Raw genomic sequence first — 22,920 nt, 5'->3', positions numbered from 1 at the left:
TAAAAAAAATATGAAATTAAATTAATTTTTCACGAAATAGTATATATACTAAAATAATAAATAAAAATCCTTGGTCAGGTCTGAATCTACTTGTCTTGTGACTCCACCTACCCACTGATGGAAGCACATGGAGCTTGAATCATTTTATATTCCATTGACCAATATTAATTAATTCAATTTCGATTGTTTTTTAGTTAGAATAAATTATTAAATGTGAATGATTTTTCTAAATATTATCCCGAAACTATGCCATTGGAAAATAATGATCAATTCATCTAAACAAATTTTTTTTTATTTTACCAATTTAGACTAAACAAGAACTTTGATAATATTAAATATATATATATAAGCTGCATCGTGTGATTAAATGCGAGTCGATGTCACAAAATAAAAGCACATGATCGAGTAAATAGCTTGAATTTGAATTATCAAATAAAGAACGTGNTTTTTTTTTTTTTTTTTTTTTTTTTTTTTCATAATTCTCGTATTGTAACGAAATGGGTAATAAAAATAGCGATTGGAGATTTAATTTAACATTTAATAAAGTGGACGTGTTGTTGAGACTATTAGGGCACACTCATTGTCAACGACTGTTTTTAAGACGTTTGGTGAAATCTCAGTGATTTGGAGAGTTCATGTATATGTCACGTCACATATTGAATTTTGTCAACAATTATTTTCATATCCTTTGGTATTTAAACCCAATATTATTTACTAATTTAAATACCTCTAATCATACTCCATAATATATAGGATTTCCCAATTGTATGATTTGTTATATTGCTCAATATTTTTTTTTACACAAAAAAAAAAATCTAAAATTCAAATCAATTGTCTATTCATATATAATTTTAAAAAGTTAGTAGATTTAATTTATATATTAAAAAGAAATAACAAAGTTATTATATCATTCGTTTCATAAAATTAATCTTTATATTATTTTTGTTAACTAAATATTACAATAATTGTTCGTAGATATTAAATAATAAATGCAACCAATTCACTGAAGCAAATCGACATAATTGGCCTGTCTCGAATCATTTATCCACTGTGTGGCATTTAAAAGCTAGGGGTTTATCATCAGGCCATGTCCAAATCACAGTGGATAAATGACAATTACATCTATTTTGAAATATCGTGCACCAGGTCATCAAAACACTCAAATTTTAAAGTTTCATATGCTCAAACTTCGTTAAAAGTAAATGTGATTATTGACATTTCAAGCTACTTTCAGCAACTATTTTAATAATGCATTTAAGAATATATTATACATATGAGAGTTGTATTAATTTTTGTAGAGTCGTATACATGAACTTGAACGATTATTTTCAAAAATTAGTTAAGCTAGTTAACTAGCTTGTGGGTGAATTTAAGCTCAAATCTATGTTAGTATCAGAACTCCAATTACCTAAAAGTTAAATCTTATGCCCAGAGGAGCTTGTTTTAATAGTTAATTTTGGAAAAAAAATTTAACGAAGATTATTTGATAAATTATTACTTGGGAATTGAAATTAATTGATAAATAAACTAATTAGTAAGCAAATAAATAAAACATTAGATTTAGTTTTCAGCTACCCATGTTGAAGTAGGTGGCTTCGATTCCGATATATATCCCACCCATATCAACCCTGGAATCCCAAGTCATTCCATGGCTCTACCACTGCTATTCCTCGCATTTCTCACAATTTTCATAGCCTATAAACTCTACCAACGCCTCCGTTTCAAGCTCCCCCCAGGCCCGCGTCCTCGCCCCATCGTCGGGAACCTCTACGACATCAAACCCGTCTTCGTGCGCTGCTTCACCGAGTGGGCTGAAGTCTACGGCCCCATCTTCTCTGTGTACCTGGGATCCCATCTAAATGTTGTAGTCAACTCGGCAGAGTTAGCTAAACAAGTCTTGCGAGACAATGATCAGCAGTTGGCTTACAGGAACAGGACTAGAATGATTTCAAGGTTCAGCAAGAATGGCATGGATTTGATATGGGCTGATTATGGTCCACACTATGTAAAGGTTAGGAAATTGTGTACTCTTGAGCTCTTCTCGATGAAGAGGGTTGAGTCTTTGAGGCCCATTAGAGAAGATGAGGTTACCTCCATGATTGAGTCCATTTACAAAGACAGCATTAAGCCTGGTAAAGATTTTAGCTTTTGTGGTTGATCCTTTCTCTATACGTCCTTTTATTTTCTCAAGTGTTGAGCTTGATATTTTAATTTTCTTTTTTTATGGTTTCTGTCTGTTGTCTGGGATTTGTGGGTTGCGTTAATGATGCTAGATAGTCCTTTTCCCCCCTTTTTGAACCATTTTGGTCTGAGCTTTTATGCCACTCAAATTTCAAGATAATAGACAAGGACTGATTTTATGTTCTGATCCGCATATGAAGGGAGAAGGATGATTTTTTCTCCTTTAGCTTGTTTTGTTATCACCATTCAATAATGCTCAGGTTTTGGTAGTTGATGGTCTGCTCTTTTGTGTGAAATTGTTTCTCCTTGGTACTTGAAGGGGTTTGGGCTGTTAAATGGAGATGTTTTGGTAGGTGAGACTTTTAAAGCATATTGCTGTGAAGAAGATTACCCGTGGATATTGTACGTTTAGAGTGAGGTGAAAACCACAGGAATCCTTGTGAAATTTGATAGTTTAATTATCACTCTTGGAATTTATTTTTCTTTTTCTTTAGATTTGGTATGATTGAGGGCTCAGTGGTTCATGAAAGGTGGTGTATTTTCGAATTCTCGGAGAATAACATACCAAAATATTTAAATATTCTTTGGAAGTGTTACGGATTTTGGGCTACCTCGAGGGATTATATGATTTCAGGACTGTGAAACCTAGAATTAGTGTTCGATGTAGAAACTCGAAATTTGACATTTCAGTGGGCGATACTTTCATTCTTAAACTATACGAATAAAACTTGGAACTTTTTTTTTTGGGTGGGGGTGGGGGGAGGCAAACACCGATTCTTGATCCTCGCCGGATCTATTGTGATCCGCACATTTTGTCGATGCGGTGGGAGATCTTAGAAATTTGATCGGAATGTTTACAGCCTCTTCGTGTGAATTAATCGAAATGGATTCGACAATTGGCTGGAAATTAATGGAAATTGAGTTCTTACTCATTGTGTTATTGCAGAAAATAAGGGAAAGGCTATGGAGCTGCGCGAGCACTTGGGAATGGCAGCGTTCCTGCACATTACAAGATTGAGTTTTGGAAAGAGGTTCATGGACTCAAACGGCGTGATTGACAAACAGGGGCAAGAGTTGAAATATATTTTGGACAATGCAATTAAGTTGGGCTCCAAGAAATCATTTTCAGACTTCCTCCCATGGTTTAGGTTCTTGTTCAAGTCTGAAAATGCTGCACTGGACGAGCATGACACTTTAGCGAATGACTTCACAATTAAGATAATGGAGGAACACACTCTTGCACGCAAGAAGTCGGGGAGCACCAAGAGCCATTTCGTGGATGCATTGCTAACTCTTCAAAAGGAGTATGATCTCAGTGACGACTCGGTTATTACTCTCCTTTGGGTAAGTTGACGGTTAGTAATCAACAATTATCATGTGTAGTTGTTTATGTGGCACTGTGATTGAAATGTAGGGTCCGAGCTACTTAATGGTTTTAAAGATTTAAGTAGCACTTCTGCTTAGGTCTGTTTAAGATATGCCATAGCATTCTTATGTAATCAAGATTGTGATATTTACACATCAACAATCTAAATGCATGCAGAATATGGTGTCAGCAGGAATGGACACTGTCACCATCACTGTGGAATGGGGGATGGCGGAGATGGTGAGGAACCCAAGAGTTCAAAAGAAAATTCAAGAAGAATTCGATCGTGTAATCGGTCAGGATCGTATCATGACAGAAGCCGACATCCCGAATCTCCCCTACTTACAATGCGTGGTGAAGGAGTGCTTTCGGGTGCACCCCCCAACACCTTTGTTACTCCCTCACAAGGCAAATTCCAATGTCAAGATTGGTGGTTACGACATCCCCAAGGGATCCACCGTGAACGTCAACCTCTGGTCCCTAGCTCGGGATCCTGCTGTGTGGAAGAACCCCCTCGAATTCTGGCCCGAAAGGTTCCTTGAGGAGGATATTGACATGAAGGGCACTGATTTTCGGCTACTCCCATTCGGGTCAGGGAGACGTGTCTGCCCCGGTGCGCAACTCGCTATCAACTTCGTGACGTCCATTTTGGGGCACATGCTGCACCATTTCACTTGGACTATGCCTGCAGGAATGGGGCCTGAAGATATAGACATGAACGAGCAACCGGGATTGGTTATCTACATGAAAACGCCTTTCAAAGCTGTTCCGACTCCAAGATTGTCCGATGATTTGTGCAAACGCGTTGCGGTGGGAAATGTTTGAGTATGGGCAAATCTTTGGATTTAATATGATCATTTTCTATGGCAGCAGGACGCCATTTTACCATATAGTTTACTTTTGGATGTCATTCTTCAAGATTTGATTCTGTATACTTCAGACAGTCATCGACAGTTATTTAGTAATGCGATATATATATGTATTTCCATCAATATTTGAGACTTTGTTTTCTTCTCCATTTAATTTAAGTCATGCAGCTCCAAGCAGATTATATTAATCTAGCACTTGTATTCTCAGGCGCCTTTGGTTTTTTTAAATATAAAAAAAAATCCTTTTATTATTTATTTTGTATTTTTTGAAGAAGAGAAATTCGTATCGTAGAGAAGTTATACAATATATATCGTAATTAAAATAATCGTTTTAATTTTCTCAATTTGTCGGTGTCGCAACCGCGTCCATGCCCACACAATCTAGATGAGCACGCACATTATATACGTTACGTAAATTATATATAAATGGTGCTGACAATGGCCGTGAAATTTCGTCTTTCCATAATAAATATGATAATTGTTGAAATATTATTTAAAAAATGTGTTAAATATTTGTGTTGAAAATGTGAATGTTGAATGTTGAAAATTAGGTAAAATTAGGTGTTGAATATTGAAAATTAGTGTGTGATGATGTAGGTAATGATGTATTTTATTTTTGGATTATTTGTAAAAATTTTCTATAAATAGATCTCTCATTTGTGAAGAAAATCACAATTGAGTTGAGAGAAAAATATTATAAAGTGTGTAGTGTGATAATTTTGAGAGTTTGAGATTTTTATTTTTTTACCGTAAATTTTTACTTTTTCACAACACGTTATCAGCACGAAGCTCTAAAAGTCCTCCATATTTTTCCAAGCTCCGAACAGAAGAAAAAGGTAACAAAAGTAATAATATTTATTTTACTGTTATTTATTTATTGTTTATATATGTAATATATAATATAATGTTATTGTTAGAAATAATAAAAATAATTTTTTCAAAAACTTGTTATAAATCCTGGGAGGATGTTAAGACGACATCCCACACTCCCGGTAAGGGATACGACAAGTATAAAAGCCTATAAGGTTTTTTAAACAAAATAACTTATGACACCTAATTATAATAATGTGATATGATATACATAATTATTTAAATATGACTAATATTATATACACCATATTATTACCATAAAATTATACAAATACATACATTTATTTTCTTATACACCAACGGTAATAAACGGTAACAAAACGGCTAGTTTTTGCTCTATAAATACAATCTCACAAATACATTCAATCACTCCAACTTTCTCTTCTTCTCTAAAAATTATTCTTCATCAAATTTTCGAAGAAAAAAAGAAGATGGCTTTCACGAGGTTATTTTTAATTATTTTGGTTATCATACTCACCAGTCTTGTATTTATCGGAGAATATCCTCCTCGTGTGTTTTCTTTATTTTTACGAATACTTGTACTTGTTGTTTATCCATTACTTTGTATTGCAATATTCATTAACTAATAAAATGCATCGTAATTTTTAGTACCACCATGGCAAACTTGGCAAAGCTCGAATTCATCGCTCTTGATATTACTGGGAAAAACTATATGCCATGGACTCTTGATGTAGAAATGCATCTTGAGTCATTGGGTCTAAGCGAGACCATTAAAGAAAATGGTATATCTTCATCACAAGAAAAAGCAAAAGCTATAATATTTTTACGACGACACCTTGATGAAGGTTTAAAATGTGAATATCTCATCGAAAAAGATCCCATGGCTCTGTGGAAAGGATTAAAAGAGAGATTTGAACATATAAGGGAAGTTATACTTCCGACCGCCCGTGATGAATGGAATATGTTAAGATTCCAAGACTTTAAAAAAGTCAGTGATTACAATTCAGCGATGTATAGAATAATCTCGCAGTTAAAATTTTGTGGACATGAGGTTACAGAATCGGAAATGCTTGAAAAAACATTTTCCACGTTTCACGCATCAAATATAACACTACAGCAACAATATAGAGTGCGTGGATTTGCGAGATATTCTGAACTCATCGCCTGTCTTCTTGTGGCGGAAAAGAACAACGAGCTATTAATGAGAAATCATCAGTCCCGACCCACTGGATCAACAGCATTTCCAGAAGTAAATGCTGTAAGCAAAAATGAATTTAAACCTGGAAACCAAAATCAAAGTTACAGACAAGATTTTGGTCGAGGACAAAATCGAGGTCGTGGTCGTGGTCGTGGACGTGGACGTGGACGTGGAAGTGGTCGTGGTCGTGGACGCGGCCGTGGTTTTGAAAATAATCGAGATAGTTATTTCTATAACTCATCTCAAAAGAACGTCCCAAACCACCCACCGAAAAGGCATCAAGAGAATATGAGTGTTAATGAGAATCACTCAAAAAGATTTGAAAGTTCTTGTTTCAGATGTGGTACTCCAGGACATTGGTCCCGTATTTGTCGAGCCCCTGAGCACCTTTGTAAACTTTATAAAGAATCAATAAAGGGGAAAGAAAAGGAGACCAACTTTACTGAACACAGTGAACCTTTGAGTGGTTCAACTCATTTTGATGCTGGAGATTTTCTGATTGATTTCTCAGATAATGATCAATTTGATGGTGGAATAAATATGTAAAATATTTTATTTTTTATGTATTCGTATGATAATGTTTTATAGTGTGTTATATTGTATTGTATTTTATTGTCAATAATTTTATTTCATTGCATATTTTTTTGAAGTTCAAATATGGAAAATGCTACGAACCAAGCTGAAGTTTGCATACCTGATAGTGGTACAACGCACACTATCCTCCGAGATAAAAGATATTTCTTGGAACTAAAACCAACAAAAACAACGGTGAATACAATATCAGGTCCTGTAGACTTGATTAAAGGATGTGGTAAAGCACAATTTTTGTTACCTAATGGTACAAAATTTTTGATCAATGATGCTTTATATTCACCACAATCGAAAAGAAATTTGTTGAGTTTTAATGATATATATTCCCATGGGTATGATACTCAAACAATGAATGAAGGGAATGAGAAATATATGTGTCTTACCACATATAAATCAGGAAAGAAATATGTGATTGAAAAACTACCAATGCTCCCTACTGGATTGCATTATACACATATACGTCCCATTGAATCAAACATGGTAATTGATAATTCTTCAATATTAACCAATTGGCATGATCGATTAGGACATCCTGGTTCAACAATGATGCGAAGAATTATAGAAAATACACATGGTCATCCATTGAAAGACCAGAAGATCTTTCAGAATAATAAGTTTCAATGTAAAGCATGTTCTCTTGGAAAACTTATTATAAGACCATCACCAGCCAAAATCCAAACTGAATCACCAATGTTTCTTGAACGTATTCAGGGTGATATTTGTGGACCAATCCATCCACCATGTGGACCATTCAGATACTTTATGGTATTGATTGATGCCTCCAGCAGATGGTCACATGTATGTTTATTGTCAACTCGAAATGTTGCATTTGCAAGATTACTTGCTCAAATAATAAAATTGAGGAATCAATTTCCCGATTATACAATCAAGAAAATTAGACTTGATAATGCTGGTGAATTTACTTCCCAGACTTTCAATGATTATTGTATGTCTATGGGAATCATTGTTGAGCATCCTGTTGCTCATGTACATACTCAAAATGGATTGGCTGAATCATTGATTAAACGTCTGCAAATGATTGCTAGACCAATGATTATGAAAACAAAGCTCCCTATTTCTATATGGGGACATGCAATTTTACATGCTGCTTCATTAATTCGCATCAGACCAAGTGCATATCATAAATACTCCCCATTGCAGCTTGCATTTGGTAAAGAACCAGACATTTCTCATCTGAGAATTTTTGGATGTATGGTGTATGTGCCTATTGCACCACCTCAACGAAAGAAAATGGGACCTCAAAGAAAGATTGGAATTTATATTGGTTATGATAGTCCATCGATCATTCGATATCTTGAACCACAGACAGGCGACGTGTTCACAGCACGTTTTGCTGATTGTCATTTTAATGAGGAAATCTTCCCAATGTTAGGGGGAGAACAGAAACATACCGAAAAAGAAATTACATGGTATGTATCATCATTGTTACATCTGGATCCAAGAACAAAACAATGTGAAAAAGATGTACAGCAAATTGTGCACTTGCAAAGAATAGCAAATCAAATACCAGATGCATTTGCAGACACAAAAGGGGTAACTAAATCATATATACATGCTGCAAATGCCCCTGCTCGAATTGAAATTCCGAAGAAACAAATTGAAGATAGTCATGATGTCATTAAACGCCTGAAGCGTGGAAGGCCAGTTGGTTCCAAGGATAAAAATCCTCGAAAAAGAAAATTCATAGAGAAACACAATGATCACAAAATAGAGAATGATGTTCCTGAAGAAACACATAATGATCACAAAATAGAGAATGATGTTCCTGAAGAAACACATGATGATGAAAATGTTTTGTCAGAACCACAAACTGACGAGAATCATGAAATCTCTATCAATTATATTAATACTGGAAAAATATGGAACCGAAAAGATATAGAAGAAATTGATGATATATTTTCTTATAATGTGGCAATCGACATCATAAATGATAATGAAGATCATGAACCAAAATCTTTTGGTGAATGTAAAAATCGGCAGGATTGGATAAAATGGAAAGATGCCATCCAGGTTGAATTGGATTCGCTAAATAAACGTAATGTTTTTGGACCTATAGTCCTTACACCTGAAGGTGTAAAACCTGTTGGATACAAATGGGTTTTTATTCGAAAGCGAAATGAGAAAAATGAAATAGTAAGATATAAAGCTCGACTTGTTGCACAAGGTTTTTCTCAAAGGCCTGGAATTGATTATGAAGAAACGTATTCTCCTGTGATGGATGCAATTACGTTTCGGTATTTGATTAGCTTGGCAGTATCTGAAAATTTAGAAATGCGTCTTATGGATGTTGTTACAGCCTACTTATATGGATCACTTGATAGTAATATATATATGAAAATCCCTGAAGGATTTAAGATGCCTGAAGCACAAAGTTCAAAACCCAGAGAATGTTATTCTGTGAAATTACTAAGATCATTATATGGGTTGAAGCAATCCGGCAGAATGTGGTATAATAGGCTAAGTGATCACTTGATGAAAAAGGGATATGTAAATAATTCAATATGCCCTTGTGTTTTCATTAAGAAAACAACATCCGGATGCGTAATTATTGCTGTATATGTTGATGATTTAAACATCATTGGAACAAATAAGGAAATTCAAGAAGTTGTGTCATACTTGAAAGAAGAATTTGAAATGAAGGATCTTGGAAAAACCAAGTATTGTCTGGGTTTACAAATTGAACAAAAAGAATGTGGAATATTTGTTCACCAGACAAATTATACAGAAAAGATCCTTAAACGTTTTAATATGGACAAATCAAATCCTTTAAGTACTCCAATGGTTGTTAGATCATTAAACATAGAAAAGGATCCATTCCGTCCATGTGAAGATGATGAAGATATTCTTGGTCCAGAAGTACCATATCTAAGTGCTATCGGTGCCCTTATGTATCTTACAAATTGTACAAGGCCTGATATATCTTTTGCCGTAAATTTATTGGCAAGATTTAGCACATATCCAACAAAGAGACATTGGAACGGAATTAAACATATATTCCGTTATCTACGAGGAACGACAGACTTGGGACTTTTGTATTCAAAAGATGCTAATCCAAGTATAATTGGTTATGCCGATGCTGGATACTTATCTGATCCACACAAAGCACGTTCTCAAACTGGATATGTATTTACTCGTGGAGGCACTGCAATTTCTTGGCGTTCACAGAAACAAACACTTGTAACAACTTCATCAAATCATGCCGAGATTATTGCACTACATGAAGCAAGCCGTGAATGTGTGTGGTTAAAATCAATGACTCAACATATCCAAATCTCATGCGGATTATCATTCGACGAGAAGCCTGTGATACTATATGAAGATAATGCTGCATGTGTTGCTCAAATGAAAGAAGGATACATAAAAAGCGACAGAACTAAACATATTCCTCCTAAGTTCTTCGCATTCACCAAGGAGCTTGAGAAGAATAAATGTATTGATGTTCGTCACATTCAATCAAGTGAAAACTCATCAGATCTCTTCACAAAGGCACTTCCTACGACAATATTCAGAAAGCACATATATAATATTGGGATGCGCAATCTACGAAATTTGTGAAGAATTGTTCGTGTCAACATGAGGGGGAGTTTACGTGACTGCACTCTTTTTCCCTTACTATGGTTTTTATCCCAATGGGTTTTTCCTAGTAAGGTTTTTAACGAGGCAGTATAAAAACACGTAATGTATACAATCATTATGATCATCATCACAAGGGGGAGTGTTGAAAAATTATTTAAAAATGTGTTAAATATTTGTGTTGAAAATGTGAATGTTGAATGTTGAAAATTAGGTAAAATTAGGTGTTGAATATTGAAAATTAGTGTGTGATGATGTAGGTAATGATGTATTTTATTTTTGGATTATTTGTAAAAATTTTCTATAAATAGATCTCTCATTTGTGAAGAAAATCACAATTGAGTTGAGAGAAAAATATTATAAAGTGTGTAGTGTGATAATTTTGAGAGTTTGAGATTTTTATTTTTTTACCGTAAATTTTTACTTTTTCACAACAATAATGAAAATTATATGATTTTTCAGCTGCTATTAACCGAAAAGAATGGAATTTAACATATCATTTGATAATAATCAAATTTTTGGTAGAATAACTCGAATATAATGAAATACTCAGAAATTAATTAACTTTTTTATATAGAAAAATATCAGATAAATTTGTCGATATAAAAATGGGGTCTCCAAATGTGAGTTTGCAAACAGTATCTCAGAAGCGAAAATGAATTTAAAGTAAAAGAATTTTAATGGATAGTACCAGTTGATACTGATGAGGGACTCCGAAATTTAACAAACGTGTTATCTATATTCCCGTAAGCCATAAGGAATCCTATATCTGAGAATTCTAAGCCTGTGTACCGAGTTCCAGCATCAAAGTGTGATTGATGTTATTTGCTGTTGGACCAGAAAACTGACCCGGCCCTGTTACAAATTTCAAATGCATCAGTTTATATAAATTTCCATATTATTCATATGTATTACTCAAATTGAATTAATGTAATTAATTACAAGTTTTAATCGTTCTTGGATAATAATATGGCATAGATTGCTGAAGAACGCATGCTTTATACAGGAGACTCATTCGACTTACGTAGAAATAAATAAACAATCAAACAATAATTGGCTAAAAGGAACTCAAAATTTGACGAATGACAGATGATTCATGTAGATATTTTGGATAGATATCGCGTAGTTTTCTTAGATATGGGTAGATAACGTTCTNTTTTTTTTTTTTTTTTTTTTTTGTGGCATTCAGGTTTCCTGTGCAGTTAATAAAAGATGGATTTACCTGGATTGACATATCGATTCTTCATAGCCCATTCGTCACGCATGGCTTCAAATTTTTTGACAGGAGCTCCTCGTCCAACGCAAAAGTGTGAAATATTCCAACTTTAGTACCGGCCTCAGGAAGATGTATAACTGCAGTTAAAGATGCATAAACTCCAGTGAAATTTACCTTCAAGTTCCACCATTGCCTTCTTAATCACGGGTTTAAACTTTCCTGGAGAAAGATCAGGTATTGTCACAAAACAGAAAGGACAATTGAAGGTGTCATAAGATACAAGTTCAAGTAATTGAGAGGCAACGATACCGTGTCTCCTTTCCACATCCATCAAAGAAGTCAAAGCTGTTCCACCTACACTCCATTTCTCAACTGGAGAACCCAAGTTCCCCACCTGAAAAATATGCACAGCTACTAAAGGCTCCATGAGTTCTATGATTAGTCTTGTTGAAAAAGAAACCATTAGAGCACCCGAAAACTGGGAAGGAAATAGAAGAAGAAAGAACTAACCGAGGAGATCAGACCAGTCTTGCCAGAATGGAGTAGTACTCCAGCAGCATAACCCAATGCATGGCAGTAGTTTGAATCAAAGTTAGAAGGTAAACCACATCTACCTTCATAACTGGAAAAGAAAAACAAAAATAAAACCAAGAAGTAAAATAGCCATCATTCCTTGTTATTTTCTGATAACATCCCTGGAGGCAGATAAAACATTGAAACGCTAGTGTAATTGAAGAAATTGAGAATGAGAAAATTCTTATTCATACTTATTTCCTACATATTACAAGTATATATAGAGATACCTCTAGTAATCTATTACACGTAAAAATTCTTAAGAATCTACCTATACCAAAAATAGTTCTAATTACCTCCACTAATTTAGCATATCATATATACACAAGGTATTATACACAAAATATTCTATACACAAAATATTCTACTATGCTCCAATACTCCCCCTCAAGCTGGATCCAGAGGATTGATGGATCCAAGCTTGCTCAACAGCCTGTGGAACTGAGTAGACGTCAACACTTTGGTGAACACATCAGCTAGTTGGTCATTAGAACGTACATATTGAGTGTCAATCAATTTGGATTGAACTTGTTGACGAATGTAGTGACAGTCCACTTCAATGTGTTTGGTTCTTTCATGGAACACGGGATTAGCAGCAATGTGCATAGCGGCCTGATTATCACAAAAAAGTTTCATAGGAATAGAGCTAGGACAGCCTAGATCAATAAGAAGACTGTTAAGCCATACAAGCTCACATGCTGCGGAAGCCATCGCACGATACTCAGCTTCAGCGCTAGATCGAGCTACCACAAGTTGTTTTTTACTTTTCCAAGACACCAGATTACCACCAACAAACATACAATAACCAGTAGTAGAGCGACGATCAAGTGCATTACCAGCCCAATCAGAATCGGTATATCCCATAATATTAGTGTGACCATTACGGGTCATGACTATTCCACGACCAATCGTGCCTTTCAGATACCGCAGGATTCGTTTTACCATGCCTAGATGTTGAATTGTTGGGGCATGCATATGTTGACTAACAAGACTAACTGCAAACGTAATATCCGGTCTCGTGATAGTCAAGTAGATGAGCTTTCCAACAAGTTTCTGATAATAGCTTGGTGAGTCTAGGGCCTTTTCTGTAGATGCAAGTCTCAATTTGCTATCGAGAGGAGTAGCAACGGGCTTGGTGTGTAACATTTCAGCATCTTGAAGTAAGTCTAAAATGTATTTACGCTGGTTAAGGAATAGCCCTTTGCTGGAAGCCGCCATTTCAATTCCAAGAAAGTACTTCAATGAACCAAGATCCTTGATTGGAAATTTGTGCTGAAGTTTTGTTTTTAACTGAGCAATAGACTCATTATTATTCCCGGTAATAATGAGATCATCCACGTATATTAATACCACAAGTGTGTCGACTGAACCAAGCTGAACATAAAGGGACGAATCAGCTGAGCTCCTTTTAAAACCAAGAGCTTCAAGAGCGGTGCTCAGCTTGGCGTGCCATGCACGGGGACTTTGTTTCAAACCATAAATTGATTTATGGAGTTTGCATACCAGGTTTGGATTTTCACTTTGAGGATGCCCGGGAGGAAGCTTCATAAACACTTCTTCCTCGAGATCACCATGCAAGAATGCATTTTTCACGTCCATTTGAAACACGGGCCACCCTTTATTGATAGCAACTGATAAAAGAACTCGTACCGTGGTCATCTTGGCAACGGGGGCAAAAGTTTCTTTGTAATCGACACCAAATTTCTGGGTGAAGCCTTGAGCAACAAGACGTGCTTTATGCCTATCAAGAGAACCATCGGAGTTGAACTTCATTTTAAAAACCCAACGACTACCGACTGCATGTTTTCCAGGTGGAAGAGGCACTACAGTCCAGGTTTTGTTCTCAGCAAGAGCAGTTAATTCTTCAAGCATAGCTTTCTGCCAAACAGCCTGGGATTTGGCTTCATGAAAATTCTTGGGCTCATGACTATTTGATATAGCTGTAAGGAAAGCTGTATGCGAAGATGATAGTCGTTGGTATGACATACAATTAGTGACAGGGTACCTGACTGTGTGAGCAACATAATCTGCCAGTTTTGTTGGAGGGTGACGCATCCGCGGAGGATTACGTCGGGAAGATATTGGGTCACCTTGTGTATGGGAAAGAACTTGCTCGGGTGATTCTATAATAACTTCCCTGGAAGGAACACTAGAGATATCCAAGCAATCATCACAGTGTTCTGAAGTATCTTGGATAGGATGGAGATCTTGAGTAGATTGATGACCATAATCAATGCTGGGCAAAGGAAATAGCTCAGGCAGCTTCTCCCCCTGAGTAGGGGCAACAAAGTATGGAATTTGTTCAGCAAAACGGACATCTCTAGTCACATATAGTTTCTTGGAGAGCACGTCATAACATTTGTATCCCTTTTGTGTTTGAGAATAACCAAGAAATATACACTTAACAGCTCGAGGATCAAGCTTGTCACGGTGAGTAGTTGAGACATGTACAAAACAAGTGCATCCAAAAACTTTGAGATGAGACAGATTTGGTGCTTTGTCCTGCAATACTTCAAGAGGACATTTAAAATCCAGCACTCGACTGGGTAAGCGATTCACAAGATAGGTTGCAGTAAGAATTCCATGAGACCAAAACTGTTTTGGGACATTCATTTGAAGCATTATGGCTCGAGTTTTCTCAAGCAAGTCACGATTTTTACGTTCGGCAATCCCATTTTGTTGAGGTGTATTGACACAACTAGTCTGATGCAATATTCCATTAGAAATTAAATAATTTGTCATGTTATGAGACATATATTCTGTGCCATTGTCAGATCGAAAAACTTTAATATGAGCTGAAAATTGAGTCGTAACCAACATGTGAAAATCCTTAAAGAACTCAAAAACTTCACCTTTTGATTTCAATAAGTACACCCAAGTAACCCTAGAAAAATCATCAATAAAGGTTACAAAATATTTAAATCCATCTAGAGAGGAGGAAAAAGGCCCCCAAACATCTGAATGAACAATCTCAAATGGCTTAGTAGTACGAGACAATGATGAGTTAAAAGGAAGCCTAGAGGACTTAGAAAAATGACAGATATCACAGTCAAGTATTTCTTTAGGTAGGACTCGATTTATCTTGCTAAGAACGTTATTTGAAGGATGTGCGAGACGGCGATGCCATAGATATTGCTCAGTAATGGGAGAGGAGACAGCTTGGAATCCCTTGGTAACCTGAGAGTTAGGAGAGAAGTCGTAGAGACCATGCAAATGAAATCCTTCACCAATCATCTTCTTGGTGATGAGGTCCTGAAAGATGACCTTGTAAGGAGTAAATATAACTTCACAATTGAGCGAAGATGTCAGTTTATGAACAGACAGCAACTGAAAGGGAAAAGATGGAACGAATAGAACATCAGACCCAACAGTATCTGAAACAAGTTTAATTTTGCCCTTACCCATTACAGGAGCACTTTTCCCATTTGCTACAGATACCAGAGAAGGTGTAGAAAAGGAACAAAAATCATAAACATGGGTTAACTTATTTGACATGTGATCTGTGGCACCAGAATCAATGACCCATACATCATGCAAACTATTAATTTCAAGTGCAGTCAGAAAAGCAATCTGAATACCTTGGTTGGTGTCAGACTTTGCATCAGTCAAAAAACCAGCAAATTGACTAAGAAGTGCGGCTGGCTGATCTTTTTCTTGATTAATAGCTCCTCCTTGGATAGCTCCCTGACCATTCCTATCTTGTAAATAATTTGCGAACTCATTAAGTAAAGCAACGGGATTAGAAGAAAATGATTCAATGGAGTGTGTAGCAACATGAGCCTTATGATCAGGAATTCGTTTTTGATATCCTCCGCCCTTCTGATCTTTGGAGAATTTGGGCTTCAACTCTGGGTGAAGTGTCCAGCAACGATTAATCGAGTGACCAGTAATATGGCAATGCTGGCATTTTAGGTCGGGGCGTTTGCCCTTGTAAGACTTTTCTTCAGAGGATGAGCGAGTAATATACGCACGAACATCCGGAGGAGAGGGATTAATAGAGTGTGGCATGACTTTCCGACGTACTTCCTCACGCTGAATGATCGCGCAAACATTCTTGAAGGAAGGTAAGTCGGTATTCATTAGAATATGACTCCTTAGATCCTCAAACTCAGGATTAAGACTCGCCAGTAGCTGAAAAATACGGTCCTCCTCTGTTCTCTTCCTCAAAATAACTGCGTCAACTGTAGGAGGTCTATAAATCTCCAACTCGTTCCACAAACTCTTCAGACTCCCTAGCAAACTTACAAATGGCTTCCCATCTTGATGAAGATTTGCAATCTCCCTGTGAATTTGGAAAATCCTGGCAGAATTGTTTTGGTTGCCATACATGTCACGGACAGCATTCCAAAGATCCAAAGAAGATTCTGAATAGCTGAAGATTTCTGCAAGATCACGCTCCATCGAGTTAAGAATCCATGACATAACCTGCTGGTCCTTTGACAGCCAAGCCTCATACTCCGGCGAACTGGATTCAGGGGATTTGAGAGAGCCATTAATGAATCCCAACCTTGATCTACCACCAAGAGCAATAGTAATTGCTCTCGACCATGGAAGATAATTGAATTCATTCAACAATACTGAACTCAATTTTTGAGAGATATTGACATCACTATCAGCAATATCCTTCGACCCTCCAGTGGCAACAATAGCATCGGCCATAACAATAATTAAGAAAATATGAGCAGCGTGTAAGGATCACTGCTCTGATACCATGAAGAAATTGAGAATGAGAAAATTCTTATTCATACTTATTTCCTACATATTACAAGTATATATAGAGATACCTCTAGTAATCTATTACACGTAAAAATTCTTAAGAATCTACCTATACCAAAAATAGTTCTAATTACCTCCACTAATTTAGCATATCATATATACACAAGGTATTATACACAAAATATTCTATACACAAAATATTCTACTATGCTCCAATAGTAATATTTAATTCTATGAAACATTGAAAATTTACGAGTATAAAGTTATTACTAACCCAAAAAAATTAGATTGTCCCTTAAACTCTTTATTGTATAAACCCTGTTTTTTTCTGGATTCCAATTCAGTTTCAACCATCTGGATAAGCATTTTCTCTGTTTCTATCTTTGCAACCTAAAATGAAACAGTAAACTAGTACAATGATAAAGAACAAATAGTATGAAGTACTATCATGTTATTTTCTCAAGCTCTATTAAATAAGGATTGGGAATAAGTCAAGAATGAGAGTACAAAAGTTAAAGCAATGAATACCTGAACATTTCCATGTGGATCTCTTTCAAGCATTAGTTGCTCCTGAATTGCTTGTGGAAGAAGTTCAAAGAGGCTGTGAGATTGACTCCTGAGTTTCTTCTTCCACATTCCACCTTCATCAACAACATCATGAGCTAGAATTTCATTCAACTCTGCAATCAGTTGTTGCACCTGATACAAAATGATGAAGTAATGTTCGTAAATCATATATTTTCTTCAATAACTCATTTATTTTAAGACGGTACGACAAGTTGAGGAAGTTTTTAAAAGATAGATGGCAACATATATGATTCTAATAGGAGTCAAACCTCTGGGATAAAATCAATCAAGCCTTCCGGTATGAGTATGACCCCATAATTGCAGCCAACTTCAGCACGTTTACAGATCACATCGGTAATATAATCTGTAACGTTCTTCATAGTCTGTTTCTTTGCTGCAACCTGCAGGAAAAACAAACCATTTATGAATTTCGTAAGAATTCTTTTGATTAACTCCTTAACCACCCCTCCAGTTGATTTTCTGGTGCTCTTTCTGTTTTTACGATTCGTACAATGCCAGTTGCCAATCAAATGTCAAATATTAAAAAAAACAACCGAAGAATACCTCTTCACCAATTATAGTTATATTGGGATGAGTCTGCAAAGCGCACTCCAATGTTTTGCGAGAAGCAGCACGGCCCATAAGCCTCACAACTATGCATGACATTTCTTTGGAAAGATTATAATTGAGGCACAAATTGTAACACAAATTACAGAATAACATAACATCAGTTAGACATACGCCAAAAAAGCTGAACTAAACACAATTAAAGAACTTACAATGATAATATTTTCCAGTTGAACGAGCATCTAGCATAACATTTCCAATCATTTCTGCATATATCTAATACCAGAAAAACAATAACAAGCAGGAGGTTGAAAATAAAAGTACAACAGAGAGAAAGAAGGATGACCGGATGAGAGAATTTAACGTCAAAGTTGCATTTCATCATTTAAAAAGCTCGAGTATAGTGAATAAAAGAATATTGACTAAAGTTCATGCACTTCAAATGTAGTTAAATAAAGAGACAGAAGATCCTGATATATTTGGTAATCCACAAATAAATGGAGAATGTGATTTATTTACTCCAATAAAAAGGAACGTACTCATGTAAGATGGCAAAATAGAACATTGAAGGAAAATCAAGAAGAAACATCAAGTATATTCAAAATGTTCAAAATTTTCTAAAATCCAAAGTAACTTGTCACATCCAGGATGAAAATGAAGATCAGTGGATCTCAAATCAATTTTTGCATTTGGAACTATGGGGGCCAATGGATTGTAATGTCAGCATGGGGAATCATTCCATCATTCAAATTACTAGAATAGTCATCAAGCTGGCATGTTGCAATTGAACCATACAAGTTAATTCTAGACTCAGTTCAAATTAAAAGAAGATTTAATCACAATCCCCTGCCTGGAAGAGTTTTTATTAGTGTATCAGAACGCATAGTGATTGTCCCTCTCAATGTTATCGAACACCTAAATCATATCATGTAGGGAAGTTGAGCATTTTATGGTGGAAAGATGTGTAAATGCATTCGGTCTCATTTAGAATGACTCTCACATCAAAAGGCAAAATGGTAGTTATGCCTCAATGGCTCATGCTTTACAAATAAGGACTTGTAAACATGAAAGCTACTCCTATGCTAACTTAGATGATACATAGAACTCCTTCATGGGTAGCAAAAAGAGTAATGGAAGTTGTTGCGACAAAATATTTACCTTGCATGCTGTATCAAATCCAAAGCTTGTGAGAACTTCTTTACATTTTAGGTCACCATCTATTGTCTTAGGACATCCAATAACCCGAGTTTTCAATTTCCTCCTCCTGAAATGTTTATGCAACAACTAGACTTGAACAGAGCAGCAGCAGAAATCAAAATAACTATCCAGGAGAACAATTTCTACCTAAAATTTTCCGCAAGAAGACAGGTGTTAGTGTTTGAATCATCTCCTCCTATGACTACCAGTCCATCTAAATCAAGCTTCTTTGCTGTATCTTCTGCCTGGCTGAACTGAGGAAACATAATGTAAGCATAAGGGGCAAATGACAAAGTGAGATAATTAATAAGGTTCACATTTTTTAAAATTTACCATAACTCTTTATCATCAAAGTCTTAAAAAAAATTCCGCCTAACAATAACAATAAATAGAATTTCTCTAGGATTGTTAAACCAATGATTTAGGGACACAGGCTCATTAGGACTCCCCAAAAACTAGTTTTATAATGCAGTTGTGTTACATACAGTATATTTAAGTAGACACATCTTGATATAGCTTGATTGATGGCAATACGAGTTTTTTTGGTTCCATAAACTCAATGAGGCTACTGTACATATGTTTCTTGTGCCTTACTATGACCATCGGTGAATTTATGGAATGATAGCTCCAATTTTTGGGTCATTGCTGATGTAAATTGCCCTTGATGGTTTATGCCTTATGGAATATACAAAACTCATGTAAATAAAATGGGATACTAATTATCTACTTGTTCAGGGGTTTCTATTTTGTCTCTCCCGCTACAAATCATGTCAAAGCCACCCTGCAAGAGAAAACAATACATTGTTAAAATGCTAAAATTTGCATGATCTATACATGCTCCACAAAAGACATGTAAAACAATAAAAGCAAGTGCAGTGCTTGGCAAGGGAGAATATAAATAAATGAAGCATGTTATTTTTGTTGAATTATTCAGATATCCTGTTAAGATACACCAATAAAGAACTAATAGAAAACTAAATAACAAATACGGAAAGAAAAAATAGTTAACTGTAAGTCTTATAATCCCATATAAAAACATTGTCCAACCTCACAAGGCACACAGATTTATATGTATATTTTCCTTGAGACAATGATTTACTTAAAATTTTCTCATTAACCTTGACCATTAGTTTTTTTTTGTTGTTGATAAAACCATTAGCTGTTTTAGCTCAACAGTTAAATAGAAATAGCATTAGTCAATACCAGAGGTCCAGAATATATAAAGCCTACCTGTTTCATACACATCAACGTTGCAAAGTTTTGCTCGGCATAAAGATTATTTTTTAAAATTTGATTCAATAGATAATAGAATCTATTACCAATAAACCATTCTGGGAGTATATGTCGAGACATGAAATATAAAGATAGTGGAAAATAAATCAAGAAAAAACACACAGAAATTCGGAGTTCATGCACATGTGACATAATTTTATTTTGTAAGAAGATTAAAACCAAAAGAAGATAGATGTTGAGATGTCGTCTTGCCGTGAATTAAAAATATGATTGGTCTAATTTTATGCTGTTTAGTTTTCATAAATGTAGTACTTGAAACTAATGGGACAATTTACATTGCTCAAGCGACTTTGAGCCATAACCTTTTTTCTTATGGTTCTTTCATTGTTCAGCCTGGACCAAATTATCCACTGAGAACTCAACTTTAATTATACCTCAGTAAAATCAAACGGTAAAGATTCTTACTTGGTTTCTATAAGGATAAACAAAGTCGGTGGTCAGTTCGACATATTTACACTTCATAATCCCTGCGGGACCACCATTAAAACCGTATAATTGCTACCTTTTGTTCTATCCCTGCAAATAATCTAAGAAAAAGACCTTCAAAAATCTTGAAGTAACCTATTTTATGATCCAAGTTATCAATATTTTTTAACTTTAAAAGTTGAAAAGCTCAGCAAAGAGACCGGATATCACATTATGGCCACCAGGAGCTTGTCCTCCAGAGAGGACAACACCAATATTTAAGCTTAGGTCGGAAGCAGTATTAGATGAATCACTGGGAACAAGCATTGCTGATGGTTGTCCAAAGAGATTAGGGAAAAGCTTGGCAATTTCGTCTATAGAAACAGTGAAAGTCGATGCATCAATATTTCTCAAGTAAAAATATATTTTTAAGATCAACTTCTAGATAGGCACTTATTTAATTATTCTCATGAATTTATTACCTAAAAATCAAACTCTTCACTCTCTATTTATGTCATTAGTTAATTGATACCTGTGCTCCTGAGGAAAACGTCGAATTTCAAAAAACATATGAATCACGGAAGGTTTGTGAATTTCTCTAATTACACGTCGGGTTTGTAAAAAAATGTTTCACATTCTTGAGACACAAGTTGTCGGTTGACAAGCAAATATTGATTGCTCTTCAAGTCACTTTGGAAAAGGAAAAAAATTGAAAAAGAAAAAAAAATAGCAGAACTAAAATTTAACAATACAAAGACCAATACACAATTACAAAATTTGCATGATCAAAATCATAATTTTTCACGCTAAAAAATGAAACAAGTCGAGGTTCCGTGGTCGGGGCCAGTTGTTCGTTTGAAGGGTTGAAACTTGGCTTGTGTCGCAAGGCCGAGCCTCGAGGATACTTGCATGCCGTTTAGGCTTTTGATTAACATGCTTTGTGGTAAACAAGACTAGTGATATGACTCAACAGTTACGCAGATTTCAATTAAAATCAAAATATGAGCGTCTGGATTTCTAAAATTTCAAAACTATAAAAACATGACTCATGCTGTCATGCCACATCATGCACAACCATTCTATGCATAGCGCGTAGTGTAGGGTGCTTTTGGAAATTCAAGACAATGGCGCTTAATCAATTCAGTCACCACTATTCTAAACATCACAACAGATAGCATTTGGAGTGACTTCACACGCACGATTTCAAAAGTAAATAACCTGGATTTCCGGCAGCTGAACTTGGAGGACCATCGACGACATTGAAGGGCTTCCTGAGAACCTCAGGCAGTGGGAGGGAGACTTCTAGGCGGCTCGCCTGTACCTCGCTGTAATCGGAAGCTGATCTCCCCGGCAGCGTTGCTCCTGAAGAAGCCATAGAATCAGAGATCGAAATAGAGGTTTGTTAGATGGAAAAGTATGAATGATCAGCAAGAATGGGAGATGTGAGTAGTGTATGTGGTGGATTGCGATGCAAGGAAGATGCAGAGGGCTTAGAATGCGGGAGGTTGGTTAGGAGAAGCGTTCAAATCTTATTGAAGTTTACGCCTGCCTACACTATACTAAAAGCAAACTATTTTTGCATGGTCCGAGACTGATAACCACCATATTTTATACGTAATTAAATATCATATATTAAATTATAATTTGTATGTTTTGTATCCATTTTTGTCCTAAAAATTATATATGAGCTCAGAGAATGCAAACACATTTTGTTGCGATGATCAGATAGTGCAAACACATAATTTTTTGACAAATT

The 22,920-nt window shown here is 35.6% G+C and overlaps 1 protein-coding gene and 1 pseudogene across 1 annotated transcript; one reads left to right on the top strand and one right to left on the bottom strand.

Annotated features, from left to right (window-relative positions):
• Positions 1 to 1,605: 1,605 nt before the first annotated feature.
• LOC140968128 (cytochrome P450 98A3-like) lies at positions 1,606 to 4,604 on the top strand. Its single transcript, XM_073428983.1, has 3 exons — positions 1,606 to 2,132; positions 3,128 to 3,525; positions 3,725 to 4,604. Exons 1-3 carry the CDS (start codon positions 1,649 to 1,651, stop codon positions 4,370 to 4,372), a joined length of 1,530 nt encoding a protein of 509 aa, XP_073285084.1. The 5' UTR covers positions 1,606 to 1,648; the 3' UTR covers positions 4,373 to 4,604.
• A 6,628-nt stretch (positions 4,605 to 11,232) lies between these two features.
• On the bottom strand, positions 11,233 to 22,637 carry LOC140968153 (pyrophosphate--fructose 6-phosphate 1-phosphotransferase subunit beta-like; annotated as a pseudogene).
• Positions 22,638 to 22,920: the final 283 nt, after the last annotated feature.

Source organism: Primulina huaijiensis, unplaced genomic scaffold (assembly GCF_012295235.1).
Source record: "Primulina huaijiensis isolate GDHJ02 unplaced genomic scaffold, ASM1229523v2 scaffold3245, whole genome shotgun sequence".
Classification (NCBI taxonomy): Eukaryota; Viridiplantae; Streptophyta; class Magnoliopsida; order Lamiales; family Gesneriaceae; genus Primulina; species Primulina huaijiensis.
This window is presented reverse-complemented; position numbering and strand designations above follow the sequence as displayed.

Bases quoted from the DNA above. Each gene is read 5' to 3' on its own strand.
- LOC140968128 (XM_073428983.1), top strand. From the start codon at position 1,649: ATGGCTCTACCACTGCTATTCCTCGCATTTCTCACAATTTTCATAGCC. The intron at 2,133-3,127 runs GTAAAGATTTTA...GTGTTATTGCAG, and splicing joins CAAAGACAGCATTAAGCCTG to AAAATAAGGGAAAGGCTATG. The intron at 3,526-3,724 runs GTAAGTTGACGG...AAATGCATGCAG, and splicing joins CGGTTATTACTCTCCTTTGG to AATATGGTGTCAGCAGGAAT.